The following is a 23,290-nucleotide window of genomic DNA, read 5'->3' as shown; positions in this document are numbered from 1 at the left end:
AACCGGTTTTGGTCTCAGATTTTCAGATCTTCTTGTCCTCCCTTTGACTAAAGCCAGCTACTTCCCCACAGGCTCCTTAGCATAACCATGAGATAATATAACCAGACTCTTTCTATAAAATAATACAGTAACAGAAAATCTTAGTACGGAAACCATCGGCCCTTTAAAAAGAGTAGGATTAAGGCGACAAGCCCTAGTGAATAAAATGCCAATTAACCAGAGCGGCGTTTACTTCCGAGAAAACACATCTGCAGTACAAGGATGCCTGAAAAGGAGTTGCATGCATGTATGAAGAAGGGAACAAAAATATAGGGGAATAGAATATGCATCTTGTTGCGCCACCGCGGAAACGCCCTTGCCTTCACCCACCTACCGGCCACGGGCCACTGCCTGCACCCGAGAAGTCTTCCTCGAGGGAGCAGGAATGTGTGGGGGGGTGCGGGCGCGAGGGCGCGATTGTGGGTCTAGCGCCAGCTCAGAGGACTTCTCTTTCTCTGCCTTGGTGGGCCACTAAGAAGACCAACAACAGCCGAACCGGTTATCCCCCTTGGCCTGCTTCTCTTTCTCATTTTAGTTCCCTCCCTTCCTAGCTCCTTGTGCTAGTTTCTTGCTCACCCATTTACAACTGAATCGAGCCTAAAGGGTGGGTCGCCTTACCAACAAGGCATTACCACCTCCGATGGGCCATCAAATCAAAGCAGATTGAAGAGCCAGTTCAAAATCAAGGCGAACCCTTTCAAAAGCATTGCTAAAAATGGGAAGGGGTGGGGTATTATAAGGTAACCATTATAATGTAAGTATTGTAATGCAAACGTTTATCTATTCTGTAGTCTGAGGAGAGATAAATGGGTAACGTCAATTCTGAAAGACAGAGAACTTGATGAGATCAAAACTTTTACAACACAAAAGACGTCTGGATAACCCGTTCTCTGTGTTAAATCCCCAAGAATGCCTTTCCGTCTTGCTGATCAAGGGCATCAACATTTTAGAAACTAAAGGTCAATTGAGGAGGCTTGGGCGCGGGGTCCGTGAGTGGGTGGGAGGCGTTAAGAGGAAGATTTTACAGCTCCCCTCTTTACAAGGAATCACTAAAGCGGAATCTGATCGCGGGTAAATAATACCAGTCGCTTGCGCGGTGCAGCGATGGCAGGCGCCTCTCTGTTCGTTTCACTTTTGGAGTGGATTTCCCCCCCTCCCCCCCCCCACAGAGAGAGAGAGAGAGAGAGAGAGAGAGAGAGAGAGAGAGAGATGCAGAACAAGCAAGATTTAAAATTGTGGTTGGAGGGCAAAAAGTCAGAAAATATTTTATTAGGGTCATCAATATATACCCCATTTGTTAGGAAGGATTTTGAGATCTGATCCCAAGCGGGGAAGGAAAGGGGGGAAAAAGAGCACAAGAGGTGCAAATACTAAAATCTCAATATTAGCCGTACTGCTGTAGGCAGCTTTTTTCAGAGCATAGAAGCTAAGTCTACGTAGTGAGCGATGGTGGAGGGTCATCGATCTTAAGCGAAAAATAAAGGACACAGTGGCGAGGCGGGGGTTAGAACGGTGGATCGAAGGATATAGCTCCCTAAATAGCTTGTATGCTAAGTCATGGGGGTTGGACATAGGGTTTAAAACACGGAGGGATGTTTTCAGTCTCATAAATATTCCGTGGGGTGAACAGAGTTTCTTCCTTTCCTGAGAACTGTTAAATGTTTTAAGGGAGAGAGAACTGCTGAGCCAGCGGCAAATTCTCTTCTGGCGAGTGGCAGAAGATCGTTCAAAGTGGGGGGAAGGCTTGAAAGCTTATGTAATTTGAAAGCAACAGAACTGGTTTTCTAAAAAGGGTGGTTTTTTTAAAAAAACCACCTAAACAGCAAGTTAGTTATGGTTTATATAGTGGGTTGGAAAATAAAATCAGGATTTAGAATATGACTGAGGACTGCTCCCTGTAAGTTCCTTTAACACCAAATAAGGAATGAAAAATAGATGCACTGATATTTGCTAGGAGTGGTGGTGGTGTTCTTTTCTATTTATTTATTTATTTATTTATTTATTTGTTTGTTTATATATTTCCTCGGGCTTGTAAATGTTCTGATGCCTCATCCCATGATCATAGAGGGTACAAGGCAAATTAATCAGTACCTTGGAAATGAGTGATATTTTAACCAGGGCACATTTTAAGGAAGATTCAGTGCAATGAAGACTCTTCAATAACGTTTGTTCTAATTAACCTTGAGAAAATTACGAGTTCTAGGACGATATGCCCTCCTGACAAATCTATATTTCTACTCATAATTGATTCCTAGTGGTCTTACTCCCATTAACTTCCCCCAGAATTATCTTTATAAACTCCTTTTATTGAAGCCTTTTTCTATTTTAAACGAAATGGTCATTTCAGATATCAAACTTTGAATTCGCAGACTTGATTCTTGTTTAAAAATTATGTTGTCCATTATTTTTGTACTTTATTAGTGGCGCCTCTTGGTTCTCATAAAACATACCATATAGGTCACACTTCTGAGCAGTAAAATCGGTTGTGGCTAGTTTACTTGTTTAGTCGTTTAGTCGTGTCCGACTCTTCGTGACCCCATGGACCAGAGCATGCCAGGCCCTCCTGTCTTCCACTGGAGTTGGGTCAGATTCATGTTGGTAGCTTCGATGTGGCTAGTTACTGCGAAGTAAAAGGAGGGAAATGAAGTAATGTTAATATTGATAGAAACAGGAGTAAGTGAAGTACTAAAACGAGCAGGAAAGAAACTGGGCGTTTATAATTTGAAATAAAGCCATTCTTAATTTTCAGTAGGTTTTTGGTTGAAATTCACACACAGATTAGCGCCTACTTCAGTTCTGTATTGAAGGTCTTTCTCTGGATCCCTAAGATCTGACTCACTTTCACACTCCTAGTTATTATTTAGGATTCGGTTGGAACCAGCTAAACAAATGCAAACCATTATTTTGTTTTATTTTAAAAAGCTGCGTCAGCAAGCTTTCTTGTCCTTATCAAGCGGCATGCCTGGCTTCCAAAATCTATTCCTACGTTTGGCTTCCTCTTGCCTTCCTTCCGTCTCTTCCCGGCACCCCGCCAAGTACCCCTCGGTGCCTCCCCCGGTCCTAGGTATGAAAGGGGACACCTTTTGCAGGGAGAGAAGGATACACTTCCCGACAAAAAGCAGGCAGCGTCTCTGATAGATAACGCGATAAATAATGAGAAGACTTGATAGCGGGGAGAGGCGCGCGCGCGCGGAGGGGGGGGGAGAGGGAAAAATTGTGCTCAGAAGTTATGTGTGGGGAATGGAGTGTATAAAATACAAAAGGCGGCGCGGAGGGGAGCGTGTGAGCGCGCGGGAGGGGAGGGGGGGAACGACGACCAGCTCCCTCTTTGGCGGGTTCAGCGCTTTTTAGCTGTTTGGAGTAAATGAAGGGAATGTGGATTTTTCTGGGGCCAATCGCAACGCTGGGCTGGACGCCGAGCTGCTGATTGGCTGGGCGGAGGTTCTTAGCCTGTGCGTAGCCCCTAGATCATGTCTACTGAACTGAGTCCAGCTGGCGCCAGAGCTGACATAGGATGCTTTGGGGATGTTACAAGAAAGGCCAGAATAAGTGGAGTTTGCCATCTGAGTAAGAGCCTCCATCCAATTCTCCTCTCTCGCTTGCTTGCTTGCTTGCTCTCCTTCGCCTCACTCACTTTCTCTCTCTTTTCTGCATTTCCCTCTTCCAAACAATCATCCGTCACCCCACCCCCCACCCCACCCCCTTTACAACCTCATAAAGAAACTTTTCAAACATTTGGAGTTGGATTCAGTCTGCTTGGAAGAGCTCTCTGTAAGTATGTTTGTTAGAGGGACGGCAAGACGGGGAGCGGCGGAGGGGGGGGGAGAGAGAGAAGGAAAGGAAAAGGATGGCTGAGTTTAAGCTGCAGGAGAACAGGCGTTCCGAGTGCTCGGGTGGCGGTGGAGTGTTTTGGCTTTTTTTTAAAAAAAACACGGCTTTCGAGCCTTTAAAATGCATTTTAATTTCGATTTGAACTAATTGAAAACAAAAAATTGATCGAAGTACTGCCTTCAGTTCTCTTTTACCACGAACGGGGGGGGGGAGCCTGTTATTCACAACTAGAGAAAACAGCACTAAACATATTTTTTCGAAAAACACGGGGGGGACTAGTGAAACAGTGTAGAAAAGGGGGATCCTGATGCGAACGACAAAATGGGAGTCCTCCTGGTTCTCTTCCCCCTCCTCCCCCTTTTTTGATCTTTCTAAGGAGTCTTTTCCCCTCCTCCCGCCCCCAACATTGTCTGCCAGCTTTCTAGCGTGTGTTCTTCGGCGTTCCTCTTCAAAGAGTAGAGAATGTACTAACCGTTCCTTCCTCCTTACAGGTGGCGACCCAGGTGTGTGGCAGGAGCCTCTCCACAACTTCCCTGTTTAAAAGAGGGGACACGGCTTACATCTGCTTTTCCTCCGAGGCCAACGCAACTTGCTCCTTGACATTCTCCAACATATAAAGGCAAACTTAACAGTAACCAAACGAGACCTTGGGGGGGGGAAGGGAAAAGGTTTGGAGAAGGAAGGGGTTTGTTTTAGGGGTGGCGTGGGGGAGAAACCCACAGAAATGGAGGTAGGCACGGACCAACCTCGCTGGATGGCCCATCACGCCGTTCTGAACGGGCAGCACCCGGAGACTCACCACCCGGGACTGGCTCATAACTACATGGAACCGGCGCAGCTCCTACCTCCGGACGAAGTGGACGTCTTCTTCAACCATCTGGACTCCCAGGGCAACCCGTACTATGCCAACTCAGCCCATGCCAGAGCCCGAGTTTCCTACAGCCAGGCGCACGGTAAAGATCCCCCCCCCGCCGCGACCCTGCGACGCCCTCCTTCCATGCTTTCCGTTTCTCTGCTTCGGGCTTCCTCGGGAATCTTTAGTGGAGCGGGAACCAGAAGGGGTTTCTCTGGCGACTGAAGCGGCGGGGAGGAGGGCGACCGGGATGGCTTGGATCCCAGAAGAAGTTGTCCTCCACTGCCGTACAGGCTGCGGGCATGAATCCTTGGGAGGGGGGTCGGTTGTAGAAGGAAGGGGATTAGGAAAGGGAAACGGCGTCTTCGTGTGGGGAGGTGGAGGAGGAGGTTATGGCTAGCCTTTGCAAGCCGCGAGGCCAGGGCACTTCCCGGATATGAAATCTAAGCCGACTTGAAACACTTAAAAAAATATTCTGGGTCATTGTGCAGATGACACACTTTTGGGGACTAAAGTTCTTGTTCAAAACAAAACAAATTAAAAAACAACACCCCACACGCCTCCGTTTGCCTAGTAGGGCCTCTTTACTTAGAGATGTGCCAGCTTAGATGCGTGTTACTATTTAGCCTCTTTGGGAAGCCACAGTGGGGAGGGGGAATCCCTCCCAACTCGCGTTTTCCTCTTGATCGTGCGTTGCTTCCTCCATGTTCGGTGCGGTTTTGTTGCCGAGTGTAGGAAGGTGGGTCTGCCGGGAACTGCCTGCCAGGCCGTGCTAAATATGCCTTAGTCAAGGGGGAGATTTTGGGAGTCACTCCCCAAAAGGAGGCTCGACTCTGCTCCAAAATGCGGCGGTTGGAGCGTGCACTTTCCTGCACTTTTCGACTCAATTCCTAATGATTTCGTGAATAAGTATCAGCTTTTTTTTGTTACTGCGGCCCATTGCTGAACTTCCATCTTTGTAACAATCTTTCTTCGTTTGGGTGGGTTTGATGGTGGGGAAACTCAACCTTTGCTCAAAGTCGCTTTCCGAGGCCTGGCTTGTCCCTACCCTCCATTGGGATGTAGGGAAGTGCCTTTTTTTTCCCGGGCCTTGGCACGTGCGTTAATGGCTGTTCGAGGTCCGAATTCTACTTTGAATTAGGCGAGCGGAGGCTGCAAGGCCCACTAACTCCAATGCAGCCCCTGGTGGGGACGGGCAGGTCCACGGGTGGGTCGTCTGGCCCGGCATGCCCGGGACACCGCCAGCGCGAAAAGTGAAGGTCCGGGGTGGAAGCGGGCTGAGCGGCTTTGCCTCCAGGCTTTGGCCTGCAGTTTTTCTGACTGGTGCCCTATCCTTGTCCTCCGCAGCCCGCCTGACCGGGAGCCAAATGTGCCGGCCTCACTTGCTCCACAGCCCCGGCCTGCCCTGGCTGGACAGCGGCAAAGCGGCCCTCTCGGCGGCCCACCATCACAACCCGTGGACGGTGAACCCTTTCACCAAGGGGCCCTTGCACCCTTCGGCGGCCGGCGCGCCGCCCGGCGCCATCTCGGTGTACCCTGGCGGCGGCAGCGCGGCGTCGAGCGCGGCCTCCGCCTCTTCGCTCACCCCGGCCTCCCATTCGGGGTCGCATCTCTTCGGCTTCCCGCCCACGCCGCCCAAGGAGGTCTCGCCGGACCCCAACGCCAGCAGCAGCGCCGCCTCGCCCGCCTCGGCCTCAGCCGGGGGTGGCGGCGGCGGCGGCCGGCAGGACGACAAGGAGCCCCTCAAGTACCAGGTGTCCCTGGCCGACAGCATGAAGATGGAGAGCGCCAGCCCGCTCCGCAGCAGCCTCGCCGCCTCCATGGGTGCGCAGGCTTCCACGCACCACCCCATCCCTACCTACCCTTCGTATGTGCCGGCCGCCCACGACTACGGCGGCAGCCTCTTCCACCCGGGCAGCTTCCTAGGCGGGCCTGCCTCCAGCTTCACGCCCAAGCAGAGGAGCAAAGCCAGGTCTTGCTCAGGTAAGGCCACCATCCTCCACCCTCCCCTTCCCAGAGGCCCTGCTGAATTCGCCCAGACTTTAGAAAAGAGAGTAGAAGTGTGTGTGTGTGTGTGTGTGTCTCTCTCTCTGTGTGTGTATGCATGCATGGGAGGGAGGCTTAGGGGGGCAGCAGCACCAGCAACCACCCCCAGTTGTTCTTTTTGGTGCTGGTCTGTATCCTGTCTCTTATGTACAGCAGGATTTATTCAGGTATTCAAGGTCAACTGGAAAGTACTTTGCACTTGGAAAAATTACTAGTTACCTTATGGAAAAGCTGCATATAAACATAGTAAAGAAATAAAGAAACTAATGTACTAGCAGTAATAATCTTGTTGCTAGTGGACTAGGGAATATCTTTTGGAATATGCTTAATTAATATTCCAAAATGTATGGTTCAAGGTTTATGTTCTTTACTTAACTCACAAACTTAGTGTCAGTGTATTGATAAAACTTACACCATTGCTTAATACATACAGCAGTTCTGTTGGGGATAGAATGGGGATAACTTGACAGGATGCACTCCATTCCAAAGTTCCCACTTCTCCTAGGACTAATTAGGGTATAAATAGGTATTTAGACATTAAATTAATGATGACGTTCCGTTCTCTATTCACAGTCCAATTTATTAAATCAGACTAAATTCACCACCTCTTTGATTTTGTAATTGTAATAATCAAACCAGATTAGAATTGCTCTTGCATGTATAAGCACACACTGAAACCTGGAATTATTTTTTAAAAAGCACTTAAATATCCTGAACTTATGTATCAAATATGGTTTCACATATTAAGGGATAGGTAAATATTAATCTGGGTTAAATGATTTTGAATGTCAGAGGGATGTTTTACAAATGCCCTCCTCAGACCTTGAATACATTCATGCTGCTGAGTTTCAGTGAGAAAGGGTAACCAAACTGAACTTATTCGTGCATTTTATGAGACTGAGGGAACAGCTCGGAACAGCAGGGGCATCTCTAGCTTTCAAAAGTTTAGTTTGTTATTACTAATTGGTTATAGACAAGCTGTCTCTCCCTTCAAGTTCCAGCCACTGGTCTCTGCAGCAGCATTCGGTCACTGCTGGGCCTGAGGGATGCAGTAATCCGTTAAAAAAACCCTGGCAGATCTGAATTATGCAAATAAGGGTTTATATAGGAAAATCTCTTAACAACGCAACCACATAAAGGCCCAGGCCAGCTGTATTCCCTGGAAATGCCTGACAAGATCCTATATTCCTTTGCCTTCTTTGGGGGAGATTTCAGCTGAGTTACTTTTGTTGAATTGCACTGTTAATCTTCATTAAGCAGTGCAATTTGCAAAGCACTCACTCTTCAGAGCTGAAATTTACAAGTGCATTTTCTTAAAACTTCCAGAGGGCCTTTACTTCCTTCACATTGTACAAAGAGCAAAAGTTCAGATATAGTTTACATACCAGAGCTGGCTACTAAGGTACCTTGTAAATACTAATTTAAACGAATCCAATAAAACTGGGGGAGAGAAATAAGTACCACTTATCTTAACTCCTGCTCATCCCTGCTTGTTAAACAAGAAACTTTAAAATTTCCCTGTTTCTTCTTGCGTATAAAATCTACAAGCTACAGGGACTCTTTTAGCCTCAGGATCTTTTAAATATACTCATTTTAATGAACAGTATTCTCGTGAATGCAACATTCTAGATGTTGCTACAACAGTGTGTTTCTGCCACATTAGTATTTCATACTTCTAAGGCACTTCTTTTCCAGAAGGTGATAAATATATGTGGTGGAATTTAATGTGACAGTAAAGAAAAATAAGATATTTATGAGTGCACAGATCTTTTTTTCAACATGGCTAGTAATTCAGAAACATGACTTCTTTTATAGGCTTTGCAAAAACAACAATAATAAAATCACATATTTTACTGTATCAAACTCCCTCAGTTCATATTGTTCTCTTTTCAAAGAGAGATTGAGAGAGAGAGAGAGAGAAAAATCACGCGGCCCAGTACTTGAAGTGCTGCTGTTGTGTCCAGTTCAGAGAAGCAGTATACATTTTTTACAAAAGCAAAACAAAACACAACCCTTATACCGTGGTCACTTTTGTAAACTGTTCCAAGGCGGGTACATTGTCGTTTTGGAAAGCAGGGTCTCCCTCTCCCCAGTTTGACCCCTTGCCCTCCTTTCCCCACAATATTAACGCTTTTTATTAGATGTGAGTTTTGCTATGTTTTGTAGTGGAGGCCCAGTCCTGTAGAATGAAACTGGGCAGAGTTCGTGACCATTTTATGTTTTTGTAGGAAAAGCAAAACTCACGACAAGGCGACTCCTGCAGCTTCCTGCCCAAGGAGAGACAAAAGCTAGGAACTCGGGCTTCACGGAGTTCCCTCATTTTTCACTACAGCCTGTACTGTTTAAAAACCACCCACTCCATAGATTAAAGGAGACGTAGAGGCAGCTGAACTCAGCAGGGCCTGCTCGAGTTACTGGCCAAAGTATATTTCCTCTGCATTAAATACTGTACGATTTGCATAAACTGTGCTAACAGAATTTACTACATTAACTAGACTTGACCTCAAACTAAAGATACTAAAGATCTTCCGGTAAACATCCTTCGCCCCTTCACCTACCTTGTTTAAAAATAAGGATAATCTATAACAGTAAATAATGGCCAGTAAACATGCATAATGTGAACAAGCTAGCAAAAGAGAGAACAGAGTTATTAATTTGAACTTTCTAGAGAATCTGTAAAGTAGAGAAATAAAAGTTAATTGTTCCAAGTGACTTCTAGTACAAAGCTTTGCTTTAGCATATGTAACACATGAAATTCGGGGCATGGGGGGGGTGAGATCGGCAATTTGCCTAGGTAACAATTCCAGTTGGCAATGCAGTCTATTGAATTGTTGTTCATTCCTGGATGCAAGAGCAGGAGAGATCACCTGAAAATACAAAATAGCTATGAAACTTTATTAGATTCTAGGGAAGTCATACTGTGAGGGAATTGCTGAAAGTTCAGTTAGACAGACATTATCTGATCACCTTATGAGAAATTGCTTCTTGAAATGTGTGTTACATTTTTGCTATTTCAGATAATGTAGACCCTTGTTTTGTATTGTTCCTCCCCCCCCCTTTCTTCTTTAAAATTGAATAATATACTGTTTTGATTTTTGGACTCTGCCTAAAAGGACAATGCAAAAAGCTTTTGTGAATTTGTTTTTAAAGAAAGAAATCCGGTTTCTTCGTGTTTCCATTTAGAAGGCAGAGAGTGTGTCAACTGTGGAGCTACTGCCACCCCTCTCTGGAGAAGAGACGGTACCGGGCATTATCTGTGTAACGCCTGTGGGCTCTACCACAAAATGAACGGTCCAAAACCGACCTCTCATTAAACCTAAACGGAGGCTGGTAGGTGTTTCTTCCTCTACTAGGTTTGGGGCTAAATGATTTAATGGGACCACACACATGCATCGGATGGAGAGAGGGCAGCCTGACCTATCTCTGTGCTTTGGAGCCTGCATGGAATCAAGATGTTGTGCTGCACATATGATCCATGTCATTTGGAGGTCACCATGTCGCCTAGGGACAGATTTCATGGGCTCTACCCAGAACAGTTTATGTGCCAAGATATAGAACAATAGCGATTTAATAGGTGGATATGTATGTACAAGCACACAGAGTGTATGAATAGAATTTTGTCAAATCTATTATTTTATTGTAATTTGTACAACAATCCTGTATGGTAGGTCAATGTTATTACTCCCATTGTGTAGATGATGAAAGGGTGGGTGGGTGGGTGGGTGGGAAGCATGGCATAGTGGACTGAGACACTGCCTTGCCTAAGGCTACTTATTGAGTTCATAGTGAAGGTAAGACTCAAACCGGAGAGTCTTCTCATTTGCTCTTAACAATCACTTAGCCAAGTAGGGTGCTCATTCTCTCTCTCTCTCTCTCTCTCTCTCTCTCTCTCTCTCTCTCTTTTTGTGTATTTAATGTCTTCCAGTCTCTGGCTGTTTGGAGGTATGTGCCTAGTTGTGATTGCCTGTTGGTTCCTTTGGCTCTCTTCAGTCCCTTTTATCCAGAAAGGACAGCTTTAATTCATTTGACCTCTTGGGCAATTTAGGAGGGCACTGGAACTGAGATCATTAGTTGTGTAGATCTTCGCCGTTGAAGAAGTATTTTAGATGAGAACGTTTTATAAATGTCAGCTGAGTCAAAGCCATTGCCATAGTTATTTTGATAAAGTAATTTTGCAGTCATATATTCCATGGCAAACCAACATCACTTCTCTGTTCAAGCAATCCTCTAATTGCCCTTCTAAAGAGCTGATTATTTTTCCATGGAGTCACCTACACTTTGTATTTTCATTTGAGTGATTTTTTTTCTTTTAAAATTCTAAGCTCTTGGTAGTAGTTTCCTATCCGGATATCTGTGCTCTGAAGATAAGGAAACTTTGTGTATCTGTTTCCTGACCTAAAAGCTTTAAAGAATTTCTATAGGCAAGCCATGCCAGTCAGGCTGACTGTTTTGAAATTTCAAAGATGCTTCATGCTCTTGTTAAAAAAGAAATGCTAATCACCATCATCATCATCATCTAGCAGTTTAGTGGGGGTGCAGAATGAAATATCTCATTTCTCTGTGTGCATGTGTGCGTGCCATTTTTGCCACAGCTAGAATTGGGAAGCCAAAAGGAGCAGCTTTCATGCTTGTATCCTGTCCCAGAATTAGATTGTTTCGGCTGCAGATCAGAATTTCAGCAGGGCGAGCTTCTTAATTACTTGCTTTTCTTCTGAACTGACTGACATGTCTAGAAAAATGTTAAGACAACAGTGTAACATTATCATCTCTCCCAGGCTGAAATTCATGCCAGACTAAATGGGGACAGGCCATAGAGTTAAGCAGCAAGAGTATAGCATCAATAAACCATCTCAAATATGCAAACATAGGTTTCTGCTTTCAAATGTTTGGAGAGAGACTCCCAGGTTCTTAATTCATGGTGAGAGCTTTTGGGGGGAGTAGGTTTCTAAAGTATCCATGAGTGTGTTTTTAAATTGTTCAGGGAATGTGGGGCAGGACCAGTTTTAGAATCAACCACCAATATAATCCATAAATGTTGAAAAAGCATAACTGTTTTCCAGTAATAATGAGAGAGTTTTTAATATAAAAATATATTTTGTAAACATTTCTTAACCACTTGCATTCTAAAACACCCAAATTTGGAAGTTGTATAAAATTGATCTTTTATTGATTATAGGTAAACTGTTCCAGGCATCCAGAACACAGCCAAATTAGGAAATATGAATACAGTCAGTGTTTTATAGAGAAACTGCTCAAAATGACTTATTGGCTGAGGAGTGTTCTACTTTTTTTTTAAAAAAAAATTTAAAATTTTATGCAGCAGCCTAAATAAAAATGAAATCATAAAAAGAGGGATACAACCACATCAGAAAACCATAAGCTAGTAAGAGATAAGCAGTTGTCCTGATCCAGCGATAAGGATCTGCTTGGGGCTCTCCAGTAATGAAGGCACGGTGGGCAGCTAGCTGCCTAAAGTGTGCGTGTAGCCTAGACTTGCACTTTTCAGCCCAGATGTGCGTCCAGTACAAAGTTGGTCCTCCAGAGAGAGAAGTGCTCTTAGTAATCCCTTGCCTGTAGCAAGTTAGTGCTGTGATAAGTTTGCAGTGAATCTCCTTGGGGGGCATGGATCAGCTGATTCGCACAGGAAGAGAGGGAGCACTCACTCCTGTTTGGAGCAAGTTTGGAAAAGTTCCCCTTTTAGGGCTACGTGCTGACAGGGATTTTGCAAGGTGTAGTCTCAGAAACCTAGCTTTTCCAAGCTCTAGTTTTGGAATCTTCTTTTATTCCCCCAGAAAGTCAGTCAGAAGTTCCTTGGAGGAGGAGTAATCCCCTGAGGGGGCCCAACAAGGACAGGGAGTGCTTTTACGGTGTCCTAAGAAGCCTGGGCGTCTTGCTCTGTGAGAGACTTAATAGTCTTCCATGCCATATGAGAACCAGGGCCGGTAGCTTCAGCTTCCATCACACTCCCTGTTTTTACTGTGACTGGAAGTTGGGAAGGGGCTGCACCTTGGGGGGGGGGTAGAGCACATCCGTTGCTGGTCATAGGTTCAATCCCCAGCACCTCCAGTTAAGACAGAGATTAGGTGGTTCTTGGCATGGAAGACCTTGGCTTGAGACTGTTTCCCCTTCGAAGGAAACTAGGCTGTTTGGGCAAATAGTTTGAGCTGTGAGGATGCAGTTTTTCATTGGAAGCTTCTGAAAATAGGTTTAGTTAATAGAATAGCATTTTAATTGGAAGCTCTTCAATGCAGTGATGATGATGATGATAACCACCACCTTTGAACTGCAGAGCTGGAAGGGACCCCATAGATCATTGAGTGCAGCCTTTCTCAAGGAGGCAAAGTGGGGAATCGAACTCTCAACCTCTGGCTCCCCAGCCAAAGACCTGAGCTATGCCAGATGGCAAACATTTTAAATGACACCTCTCCCTTTCCTCTTGTTAGGCTCTGGTATACAGTTCTTCTTAATTTCATTTGGCCTTGTTCAATAGAGTGCACAGGAGGGTTATCTCATTTGTCATGAATTCTTAAAGTGTGCTTTTCCATCTTTTTTCAAAGTGGTTATCAGGTAGGGACTTATTTCCTTTTTAATCTTATGAATGAAATATATTAGGTGGGGTCCAAGTTAAGTTAGTCCATTAGGATTTATGTATTTATTTATTCAATATACTGCCTTTCTCCCAGAAGTGGGATCCAAGGGGGTGTTTACAATACAGTTGAAAAACAATATGAAATTAAAATGCAGTAAAGTTACAGATATTACAGTCGAATAAAATTCATTATTAGTGTTGTAAGTCACACAAAAGTGGGAAATTAGTAAGTCAGCTCCTCTGTAACTTCCATTGATTTTTGTGACTTAATACGCTAAGCAATAGGATTTCAGCCACAATGTTATGGAAATACATTTAAAACTCTCTAAAATCTATTGATAATAATACTAATACTTACCTAAATGTGAAGGGGAAAAAGAGAAGAAGGGCGGCACATCAGTTATAGTCTGGTGGCTTGAAGTTATTAACTGCCTGGCTCTGTAAAAAGGATCCATTGCCCATTGTCTTGGAGCTGAGATCTTATTGTAAATGATACGGAACTTTGGTATGGCCTGCCATAGTGGTATATAGAGCATAGGAAGCTGCTTTAGAGTCTGTCAGAGTTTTGGTTCAGTCTAGGTGACTTTCTATGCTTCCAGGAAGGATTCTTCCCTTGCCGCAGCTGGAGATCCTCTACTAATCCCTTGTTGGTCTCCCATCCATATACTAGCTAGCTACTTCTCACCCCGATTAGGTGCCCAAATCAGACATCATCAGCTGTATCTAGGGTAGCCTAGAAACCCGTTAGGTCATTGTGTACTGATCTGTTTTTGTCTTGGAAATTGGCTGGGGATTGTACCTGTATAGATTAGATAATTGTCCCAGATTGAGCTATAAGGAGATGTAGCAGGACATATTGCATTTGTATTGTTGGTACGTATCCTAACATTAACGGGACTTTCTGAGGATCAGATTAGCAAAGTTTTATACCAGCCTTCTCCAGTGTGGTGCCTTCTAGATGTGTGGGACTACAGCTCCCCATCATCCCCTTGTTGCAGGGAGGCTGTTTTATGTGTGTTTGGGAGAGGGTGCCCACTATATATCCCTACCATACCCACCAGACTGCACCAAACAGTGTACAGAAAATATTTCCTGAAGTTGGATTTCTTTTGTACCCTTTGTATGAAGGAGGGAGTTCATTCTCCCTCCCCAGCTCTCAAAAATGTCTGAAATGACCCTATTGTTTACAGGGTTATGGGTCATTGAGCCAAGTGCCAATCTTGGGAAGAAATGCCATTTTGTCTGAATACAAACCTTGCTTGCTTTCATGTTGAGAAGTTGAGATGTGGCCCTGCGGCACCCTTAAGGACAAGCAAGGTTAAACACAGTCCTTGTTGGAATCCACAGGAGTTTTGCCAGCCTGGGCTTTAGTCACAGATACTTAAGCTGTACCGAGTTTCAGGCCTTAACCCCATAGATTTGTAGAAGTAGCTGGGCAAATAATTCATTTTTGTTTCTTGGAAATTTCATTTTTCTGCTTTCAAAGTAACAACGGGAGAACTACTTACCAGTTATGTATTAAAAACTGAAGAATGCTGTAGCTGTCTATCACACATCAAAAGTTACCTTTACTGGTATTTAATGGAGGTATATACTGTGTGCTACTCCAGTTCAACATTTTACATTGAGCTGCAGCTGTGCTAGAGGCAGATTCACTGGCCTACTTGTTTAAGAATAGAGTGTCAAGTAAAGTGGAGTGCTTGAATAGACTAGTTTCCTAAACGCACCAGGTCCATTAGTTCTAAATTATAATCGCCTACGTTGTTTCCGTCCAGGGTGTAACTAAATGCTCTCTTGTATTTAACATCTGAGCAAGAAAACAGCACAGACTTATTTATTCAAGTGACTGGATAATAAGAAACAGGGATAATTGGCATTTACACAGGACTGCATTAATACTGTGCTTCCAAGAGAAATGGATGAATACAGAGCACGTTCATTAAAAGAACATTGGAGTTTAAATTGATGGTGCTCTAGAAATAGAAGTAAACAGAAAGGTGAGTCTGAGGCAGTGAGAACTTGAGACCTTTGTTTAGTGCACTACAGACTTCATTATCTGAACATGGAACTGGAGAGCCAAAACAGGCATCACGGGGTTGGATACCCTCATGGTCTACTATAATTGCATGGAAAGGAAATGTTTGTGTGCTGAAAAGGAGCATGAGGCTAAGGAGCAGACCCCTTCCCCCCCCCCCCCCCACTCATTGTGCTTTGCTGTTTGAAGCCTTTGTCTCTCATTCTGGTTCTTATGATGGAAACAGAAATGAGAACAGTCACTTCTTTGGATTATGGTTTCCAGAATCTCACCACCGTTGTGGTCCTCAGCTCTCATGCAAGTTGTGGGATTCTGGAAGTTTTAAGTCGTGCTGGCTGAGAGATTCTAGAAGCTGTAGGTACCTTTTCCCATTTGTAGCCAGAGGTATAGGCGAAAGTTACCTAAAAGGAAGAGCAGTGAGGGACAGAGGACATCAGTTCATGACCTGTTCCTTTTCAGATCTCTCATTTTGTGTGTCAATTTGTCAGTATCCTTTGAGAAGTCCTGGTGTCACACTTTGGTCTTTATTTTTAATTCACTAGTTACATTTATGACCTGTATTGCTTCCAGTGAGCTCAGAGCAACGCATGTGGCTCTTTTCTACCATATTTTCTCCTCACAACAATTCCACGAGGTGGACAGTGCTGAGAAAGAGTGGCTGGCCCCAACGCCACCCAGGGAGTTTTGTGGCCCAGTGGAAACTTGAGCGTGGACCTCCCAGGTCCCAGCGCAGCACACACACAGTAGTAGACCAGGCTAGTCCTCCTGTGCAGCCAGTTCCCAGTAGCAGTTGAGGCCCCCGTGGATTTCTTTGCGGAAAGAGTAGAACTTCATATTCCTATCTTGGCTCCATAGCACAGAAGCCGAGAGGCTGTTCCCTGGGGTGGGCTCGGGGTGACAAATACATGCTATATCTTCCACATCAAGGGGACTTGGATGACTGCGGGCACCTATTCTGTTTTGCTTCTGAGATGAGAGCAAACACTCTCCAAAATCTACACATGGCATACTAACGACCAAAGACGTTCTGAAAGGCAGAGAGGAACAAACTGAAGCCACTGATTAGTTTTTGGGACTGGTTCATAGAGGCGTCCCACCCTTTAGCATTATGCGCCAGATTAATACTTTCTAAAGAGAATGTGTACATCACGGCAGAAAGGGAGGGAATAGGACCATGAGTGGTGATGGTGGGAAATGCAAAGGAATTTGGGGAGGGATCTTGTGAATGTAATGGGAAAAAAATTGCTTTTAAACCTTAATGTCACACTGTAAGCTGACTTCTGAAAGAGCTGCTTCTTCAGCAAATGCATGTGTCTTTTCTTTCTTTCAAACTAGTCAGCTGCTAGGCGAGCAGGAACTTGCTGTGCCAATTGCCAGACCACCACAACCACCTTATGGCGACGTAACGCAAATGGGGACCCCGTCTGCAATGCTTGTGGACTTTACTATAAATTGCACAATGTGAGTATTTGCTTGCCTTGTGCCTTCTTTTGGCTTGCTGAGCTGGGGGATTGATGCTTTAACTGCATGGCGTCTGCTCGCCCCTGTATTCATTACAGAGAGTCTTTTTCTTTTTTAAAAGCTCTTTAAGGCTCCCCTGGGAAGTCCTAGCCATTCTTTGTTGGCATAGTGATGCTGGGTTCAGTGACATTACAATGTATTAGCTTGGCTTCTACAGCGTGGGTAATTTAGGCAAAATAGAGTTACAGTCCTTGGTAATAATGGGAACACATTTGATTTCCTGCCTCTTCCAAAAGTCGGGAGACATTTCAAATGAAATCATACAAAAGTTAATCCAAGTGGGGTGCTTCTCTAAAAATCTGGAGCTTTTAAATTTAAATTTTCTCTCTCTTTTTTAAAAAAACAGCAGCAACTTGTAAACAGTTCCAAATAGGAAGCATTTGATATATTTAAGCATAAATAATGCACAGTGAAAGGATTTTTTCCCCTGTTTAAAATGCAAAAGCTCCAGTTTCTGAAGTGAATTTAGGGTACCATGCATTACATGTTTTTTTTAAAATTAGGAAACGGGTGAAGACCAAGGGAAGGAGAGAGTGGAAGCAGCCAGAATCTGTTCCATTTGCCTTTTACATCTGAGGTTTCCCAGAATGGATCTATTAAACAAATCAAACTTATAAACGAATTCTGCAAAGACAGGGAGATGCAGCCCAGTTCGGCTTGAAAATTATGCCTGCCAAGGAAATATTCAGGGTTAAGACTGTTCGAATAGTTTTCATTCAGCACAAGAAAGTCATTTTTCTTGCAGGAGCCTGATTTTCTTATTTCTTGCAGGTGAACAGGCCTCTGACCATGAAGAAGGAAGGAATTCAGACCAGGAATAGGAAAATGTCGAACAAGTCCAAGAAGAGCAAGAAAGGATCTGAGTGTTTCGAGGAACTATCCAAGTGCATGCAGGAGAAGTCCTCTCCTTTCAGCGCAGCTGCCCTGGCCAGTCATATGACCCCAATGGGCCACTTGCCACCTTTCAGCCACTCGGGACACATCCTGCCGACACCAACCCCCATTCACCCCTCTTCCAGCATCTCGTTCGGACATCCACATCCATCCAGCATGGTCACAGCCATGGGATAGAATCAGGAGATCCTTGAAAGACTTAAGGTGCTGGGTTTTGCCAAACGGTGACAGCAAGATTCTGCCCAGAAGCAAGAAAACAAAGGGAAAGAAGGATAGGACGAAGGAAGGAAAAAGGGGATCTCATTCCAGTGCGGTTCAACTCCTAGTGCTAGACTAAAATTTGTATAAATGATGGGTCTTCTGCGGAAATGCTTAAAGGTGCCTGATATGCACTTTCCCCCCCTCAGGTAAAAGGAAAAAGAAGGAACTCACCAGTTTGATTAAGATACATGCTAGTCCCGGCAGAAAGCGAAGGTGGCTGAAGCAGCAGCAGAATCTAGAGCCAACTTTCCTTTCTTGTTGTTCATTACTGTGAATATTGTAAAGAGATCAGTTGCCTCCTGATGCAGAGGAAGCTCAGTGATAGCCGCCCAAGCTGGATTTCTGTCACACAAGATGTTCTGCGGGAAAGAAAAGAAGTAAAAAAAAAAAAAAAAAAAGGACAACTTTTTAGAAATCTACTTTTTGAGAAAAATCAGATACAGAATAAAAGGAGAGAAAAAGAAGTCACTATTTATTTTGCTCTTGTGTCCCAGAAAGAGGTTCAAAACTCTTGCATGTATTTGTGGATCTTTTGTTTTATTTTGGTTTTTTAAATTTTGTTTAAAGAAACATCCACCCTAGTAGAAGACAGATTTTTAAGAATTATTATTATTATTATTGCTTAATGGCCACACTTTTGATTTTCTTCATTGCTTTTAGAGTTAAGCAGATCTACTAGGAAGGGGGACGTATGTGTGTGAGAGGGAAACATTTAGTTCTAATGTAGGTTATAATAGTGTCAAAGTGGAGATTGTTTTCACATAGTTTCTGCATTCTTTTCTGCAAGGTGAAGATTTTGTTGAAAAGTATGGCATCCACCAAGAAGACAGATACACTGGACAAAGGGTTGAAAGGTTTTCCATACACAACAAACAATCTTGCATTAGCTGGAGGCTAATATCCAGGCAGCCAACATGTCTCTCTTATCAAAATGCTCTGGGCATGTAAATGGTTGTAGTGGATGGTAACATATCCTCTTGTGGCATATTTCCTTTGGTTGCTTTCTCTTCTGGCTACAGTTTTTGCAGTGACTGGTTGAGCAGCCTCCCATAATGCATTGCTTTGGACTAGCTTTCCTTGGTTCGATGCCCCACTGATGCATTAGACTACAAGTCCATTGCTCCAGCTAATGTCTCCTTGTGATGGACTTGGTAGTGCAATGTATCTGCAGGCCACCCGTCTGGAGGAAGGCTACAGTTCCCTGGCACTGCAGGTGCTCCATCCTCAGACCGGATTTACACGGCCTCTCCCACTCTGTACCTAGTGGCCCCTCCCTCTCTGTCATTGCTCCCAGTCTGTTTTCTTTCTCCCTTTGTCAGTCTTGACAAGACACCTGAAAACCAAGCCTTTGTGTAGTTAGGGCACAGCGGTGTTAAACCTCTCTAGTAGCATCAGTGGCCTGCCCAGGGACCACTGTCTCCCCCACATGATCCATCTAGGTTAGTCCTTAAGCTGCTGTTCAGTTCACAGTCCTATTCTGTGCCGAGGTCTGGTTGACAGAACTAAGATGGTTTGTGGATAAGTAGGTCATGTTCCTAGATAACCATGCATAGGATAACAGTCCTGAAAATGTGGTAAGCTGTTTTAACACAGATTCAGATCATTGTTTTATTAGATAGCATCTGTCTTAGTAAAACTACAATTGCAGAGGTGGAAACCCCTCTCAAAGAGTCACAGGGGGAATGGAACTCCCAGCCTCTGGCTCCACAGCCAGACACCTAAGCCAATGAGCAGCTCTTCCATTCCAAGTTACATAGTGGCAGCAGTTTGCTTTCCCAGTTTTGGTTGGTTTATTTGGTTCCCCCCCCCCCCCCGAGATGGTTTAAGAAGAGGTGCCAACTCTACTGAAGGTTTTGTAACTTTTTAGAGCTTGGAAAAACAACAGGCCGTGTTGGCTGGGATTGGGGTGGGAGTCTGGGGTGGGGGTCATAGTCCGAAATAGCAGCTCTTCCAAGCTCTGTCTTCAGCTTGCAAAACAGGCATTTTACTTCTTCCTCCAGCAGTCTTGTGTGTTTGAGTTGGGGCAGCTTTCATGCTAAACAACACTGAGAGGCTCTTATCATGGGGCAGTTTTGTTTTCCCAGTTTCATTAGCGGGTGTTGCGCAGTAGAACCTACTATCCTGTGTCTTAAGCGTAGCTTGGCTCTGCAGCAGCATTAATAGCAAATTTTCTGCTTGGGGAGGAGTGGTGGGCAGGAGGTGTGTAAAATTCTACTAGAAGGAAAAGGAGGGAGATGGGGATCAGATCCTTCCAGGAGTTGGACGTTGCAGTAGCTGTTGAACAAGGGAAAGCCGTCTGCTCATGGGGAGAAGAACAGGAGATATGTCGGCTGTTTCGTATAGCATATGTTTTATATTTTTTAAAGGAAATTACAAGTGTTGAGAAAAAAAGTGGTCTCCCATACTGAAACCATATTGTACATTTTTAAAAAACTGAAAAAAAATAAAGCTCTTGCCAGTGTGAAGTGTATTCTCTTAATTGTTATGATCTGATGACTTTCATGATCACAAGGTCCAGTATAACATGTGATGTACATATTTAGCTATATTTCTGATGGGAAAAAAGCCCCTGTGAGCAGAGGGACTTAATAATGTAAACTGCATAAGCTTAACTCTGTGACAGCTTTTTATTGTTTTTCCTTATTTTTTTTTAATCAAGCCAATTGTATCTTAACTGCAAAAGTCTGCTTAAAACAAAAGACAAAGGTGTATGCCAGTTTTGTTTTTCCTAAATATGTAATTCAGTTACCTGAGAAATAACAAAAGACCAAACATCCAAAACAAAATGGCTTCCCTCCTTATCTGGCCTGTGCAGGCAAGCTTTCCCAAGAGGCCAGGTGGCCACCGATTGGGTTGAATCACAATTCCCAGAATCCTGTCCGTGCTGGTTGGGATTATGGGAACCAGAAGTCCCAGTTTATCTGGATAGTACCAGGTTGGGGAAGGCTGTGTTGGGCATATATAGCTGCACTTTGTGAAAGAGTAGAAACAATCCCATACTACTAAGCAAGCAACCAAACACCACCGAAAACCAACCAATGAAAGATAATATTTTTTTTCCTGGAGAAATATTTTCAATTGGCCAAGACAGAAATTATTGATCTTTTATTTAGGGTATGTGTATGTATGTGGAGGGAAGGAGAACCTTCTAAAAATATGGTACAGTTATACATTGTTTGTAACCAATCCAGATTCCTGTGGGAGTATGAGCATCTGGGAGAGAAAATGGAATTTATGATATTAGGGAGCACACACACACACACACACACACACACCCAGCATGGCTACTGATGAACAGACTCTTATCTTAGCAAGGGAAGCCCAACAAAGCCACCCTACTATGAATAGAGACTACACATCATGAGGTTGCTGGAAAGGGTCCACAAATGACAAAGTGCAATATATTGTCAGTCACTGCAGCGTAGAAGAACAGCAGTCAGGATTTAAATTATTTTGTACTTGTATCAGCATAAAGATTTGGCAGTATTTTCTGTTTTTTTTTTAAATTGCTTAATTTTTGGATTAGTGAACTAAGTTATTGTTAATTATGTACAACATGTTTATATATTGTCTGTAAAAAAGTGTATGCTTCCCTCATATTCCTTCAAGGTGAATACTGCTAAGAATAATAAAAAAAAATACCCCTTTTTTGTGAAAACAGTTTTTGCTCCATTCTGTGTAGTCCAGGTGTCATTGCTTCCTGTGGGCAGTGTGTTCCATTCATGCTTCCTAACATACAGGCTCCTTCTGGAATAGGGTGGCCCCAGAGTCTTGTAGTTCAGAGGAAGTGATTCATAAAGTCTTATGGTCCTAGTGACATTCTTTCTCCTTCCCACACTGTAGTGGTGGAGATGCTTTAGACAACAAAATAGCAAGTGGGCGTTCATCCCTGCATGTATGCATGGGGCAGGACACTGACTTATGGACTGCAAATCCTACTGCGATTTCAAAGTGATGTTTATGTCCCAACTGCATATCTATAACATAGCAAACAGCCATATTGTATTGGGTCTCTCTTGATTAAGACAATTAGCCTCTGAAACACTTTTGCAAGGAGAATGGAAGAACCAGAGGCTGGACTCGCACAGGTTGCTAGAATTATTTCCTTGTCCCCTGTTCGTTTCTTGTCTGAATTGAACATGCTGATGTTTACATTGAAAACCCAAACTAAACCTGAATATTGAAATCCTCAAATACCAAAAGCAGACCCTCCTACTGCCCCAGCCTATCTGTACATTTGGATCATCAGCCAAAGCTGTATTCCAGCTTTCTGCTATATCCTTTGAAGGACAAGCTTATATCTAAAAGAGAGAGACATTTTATAGAGATGTGGGACTTGTGCCACTATTAGGAAATGCTCCACCCAGGAGAGACATGCCTGCCAACAATTTATGCCTGTAGGAGTGTGTCTTAGGTACCAGACAAAAATCTCTCTATGCATCCAGGCCTTTGCATTTAAATATATATATCGTGGCGCAGTGGTTAAAACGCTGTACTGCAGCTAAAACTGTGCTCATGACCTGGGGTTCAAATCCCAGGTAGCCGGCTCAAGGATGACTCAGCCTCCCATCCTTCCGAGGTCGGTAAAATGAGTACCCAGCTCGCTGGGGGGGGGGGCAATGTGTAGCCTGTATAATTAAAATTGTAAACCGCCCGGAGAATGCTTGTAGCACTATGGGGCGGTATAGAAGTCCAATAAATAAATAAATAAATAAACATTTCAAATTCAATGGGTTGGATCCAGCGTTAAAACTAGCCCCTTTGATTCTAATGTACCCCCATGAGCATAACTGAGGGAGTGACTACATAGGTATTTGTCCCAGTGTTTGTGCCGAATGTGTCATTGTTCCTTCCAAAGTTTATTCCATTGACTACATGACATTAGCAATAATCATGAGTTGATCTGATATCTTGCCATGAGTGTATTTTGTTGACAGAGCTTGTGTTTGTAACTCCCTGTTTAGAAATTAATTGTTGGAGAGTATCCATTTATACATCACAAAAGAGAGGACACAGCTCTGCATCAAAGTTTTCATACAGCAATTTATAGCTATAGACCAACATCTAGAAATCCAACACTGTCCTTGTTCCTGCAGAAATAGCTTCTGAAAATGCAGGCAAGAGGGGAACAATCCCCAGTCCCTCCTACAGCACCCCATCCCATCTAAACCCACTTTAAACGGCTAGGATAATCTCTGGAGCTCATGTCTGGTGCTGGACA

General features: G+C 43.9%; 1 protein-coding gene and 1 long non-coding RNA gene across 2 annotated transcripts; one reads left to right on the top strand and one right to left on the bottom strand.

Moving 5' to 3' along the window:
• Nucleotides 1-2,435: 2,435 nt before the first annotated feature.
• LOC140704360 (uncharacterized) lies at nucleotides 2,436-4,848 on the bottom strand. Its single transcript, XR_012083517.2, has 3 exons — nucleotides 4,716-4,848; nucleotides 4,343-4,403; nucleotides 2,436-2,659 (listed from the first exon to the last, which is right to left on the bottom strand). It is a non-coding gene; the product is annotated as an uncharacterized LOC140704360 (long non-coding RNA).
• Nucleotides 3,370-21,727, top strand: GATA2 (GATA binding protein 2). The gene is given in 7 exon segments (XM_078385259.1): nucleotides 3,370-3,606; nucleotides 4,362-4,823; nucleotides 6,071-6,706; nucleotides 9,953-10,062; nucleotides 10,064-10,099; nucleotides 16,729-16,854; nucleotides 17,686-21,727. Coding segments are annotated over 6 exon segments (1,437 nt in total). The 5' UTR covers nucleotides 3,370-3,606; nucleotides 4,362-4,594; the 3' UTR covers nucleotides 17,986-21,727.
• The last annotated feature ends 1,563 nt before the right edge of the window (nucleotides 21,728-23,290 follow it).

Source organism: Pogona vitticeps, chromosome 2 (assembly GCF_051106095.1).
Source record: "Pogona vitticeps strain Pit_001003342236 chromosome 2, PviZW2.1, whole genome shotgun sequence".
Lineage (NCBI taxonomy): Eukaryota > Metazoa > Chordata > Lepidosauria > Squamata > Agamidae > Pogona > Pogona vitticeps.
Note: the sequence above shows the minus strand (reverse complement) of the source record. Positions and strands in the feature narration are given on the sequence as shown.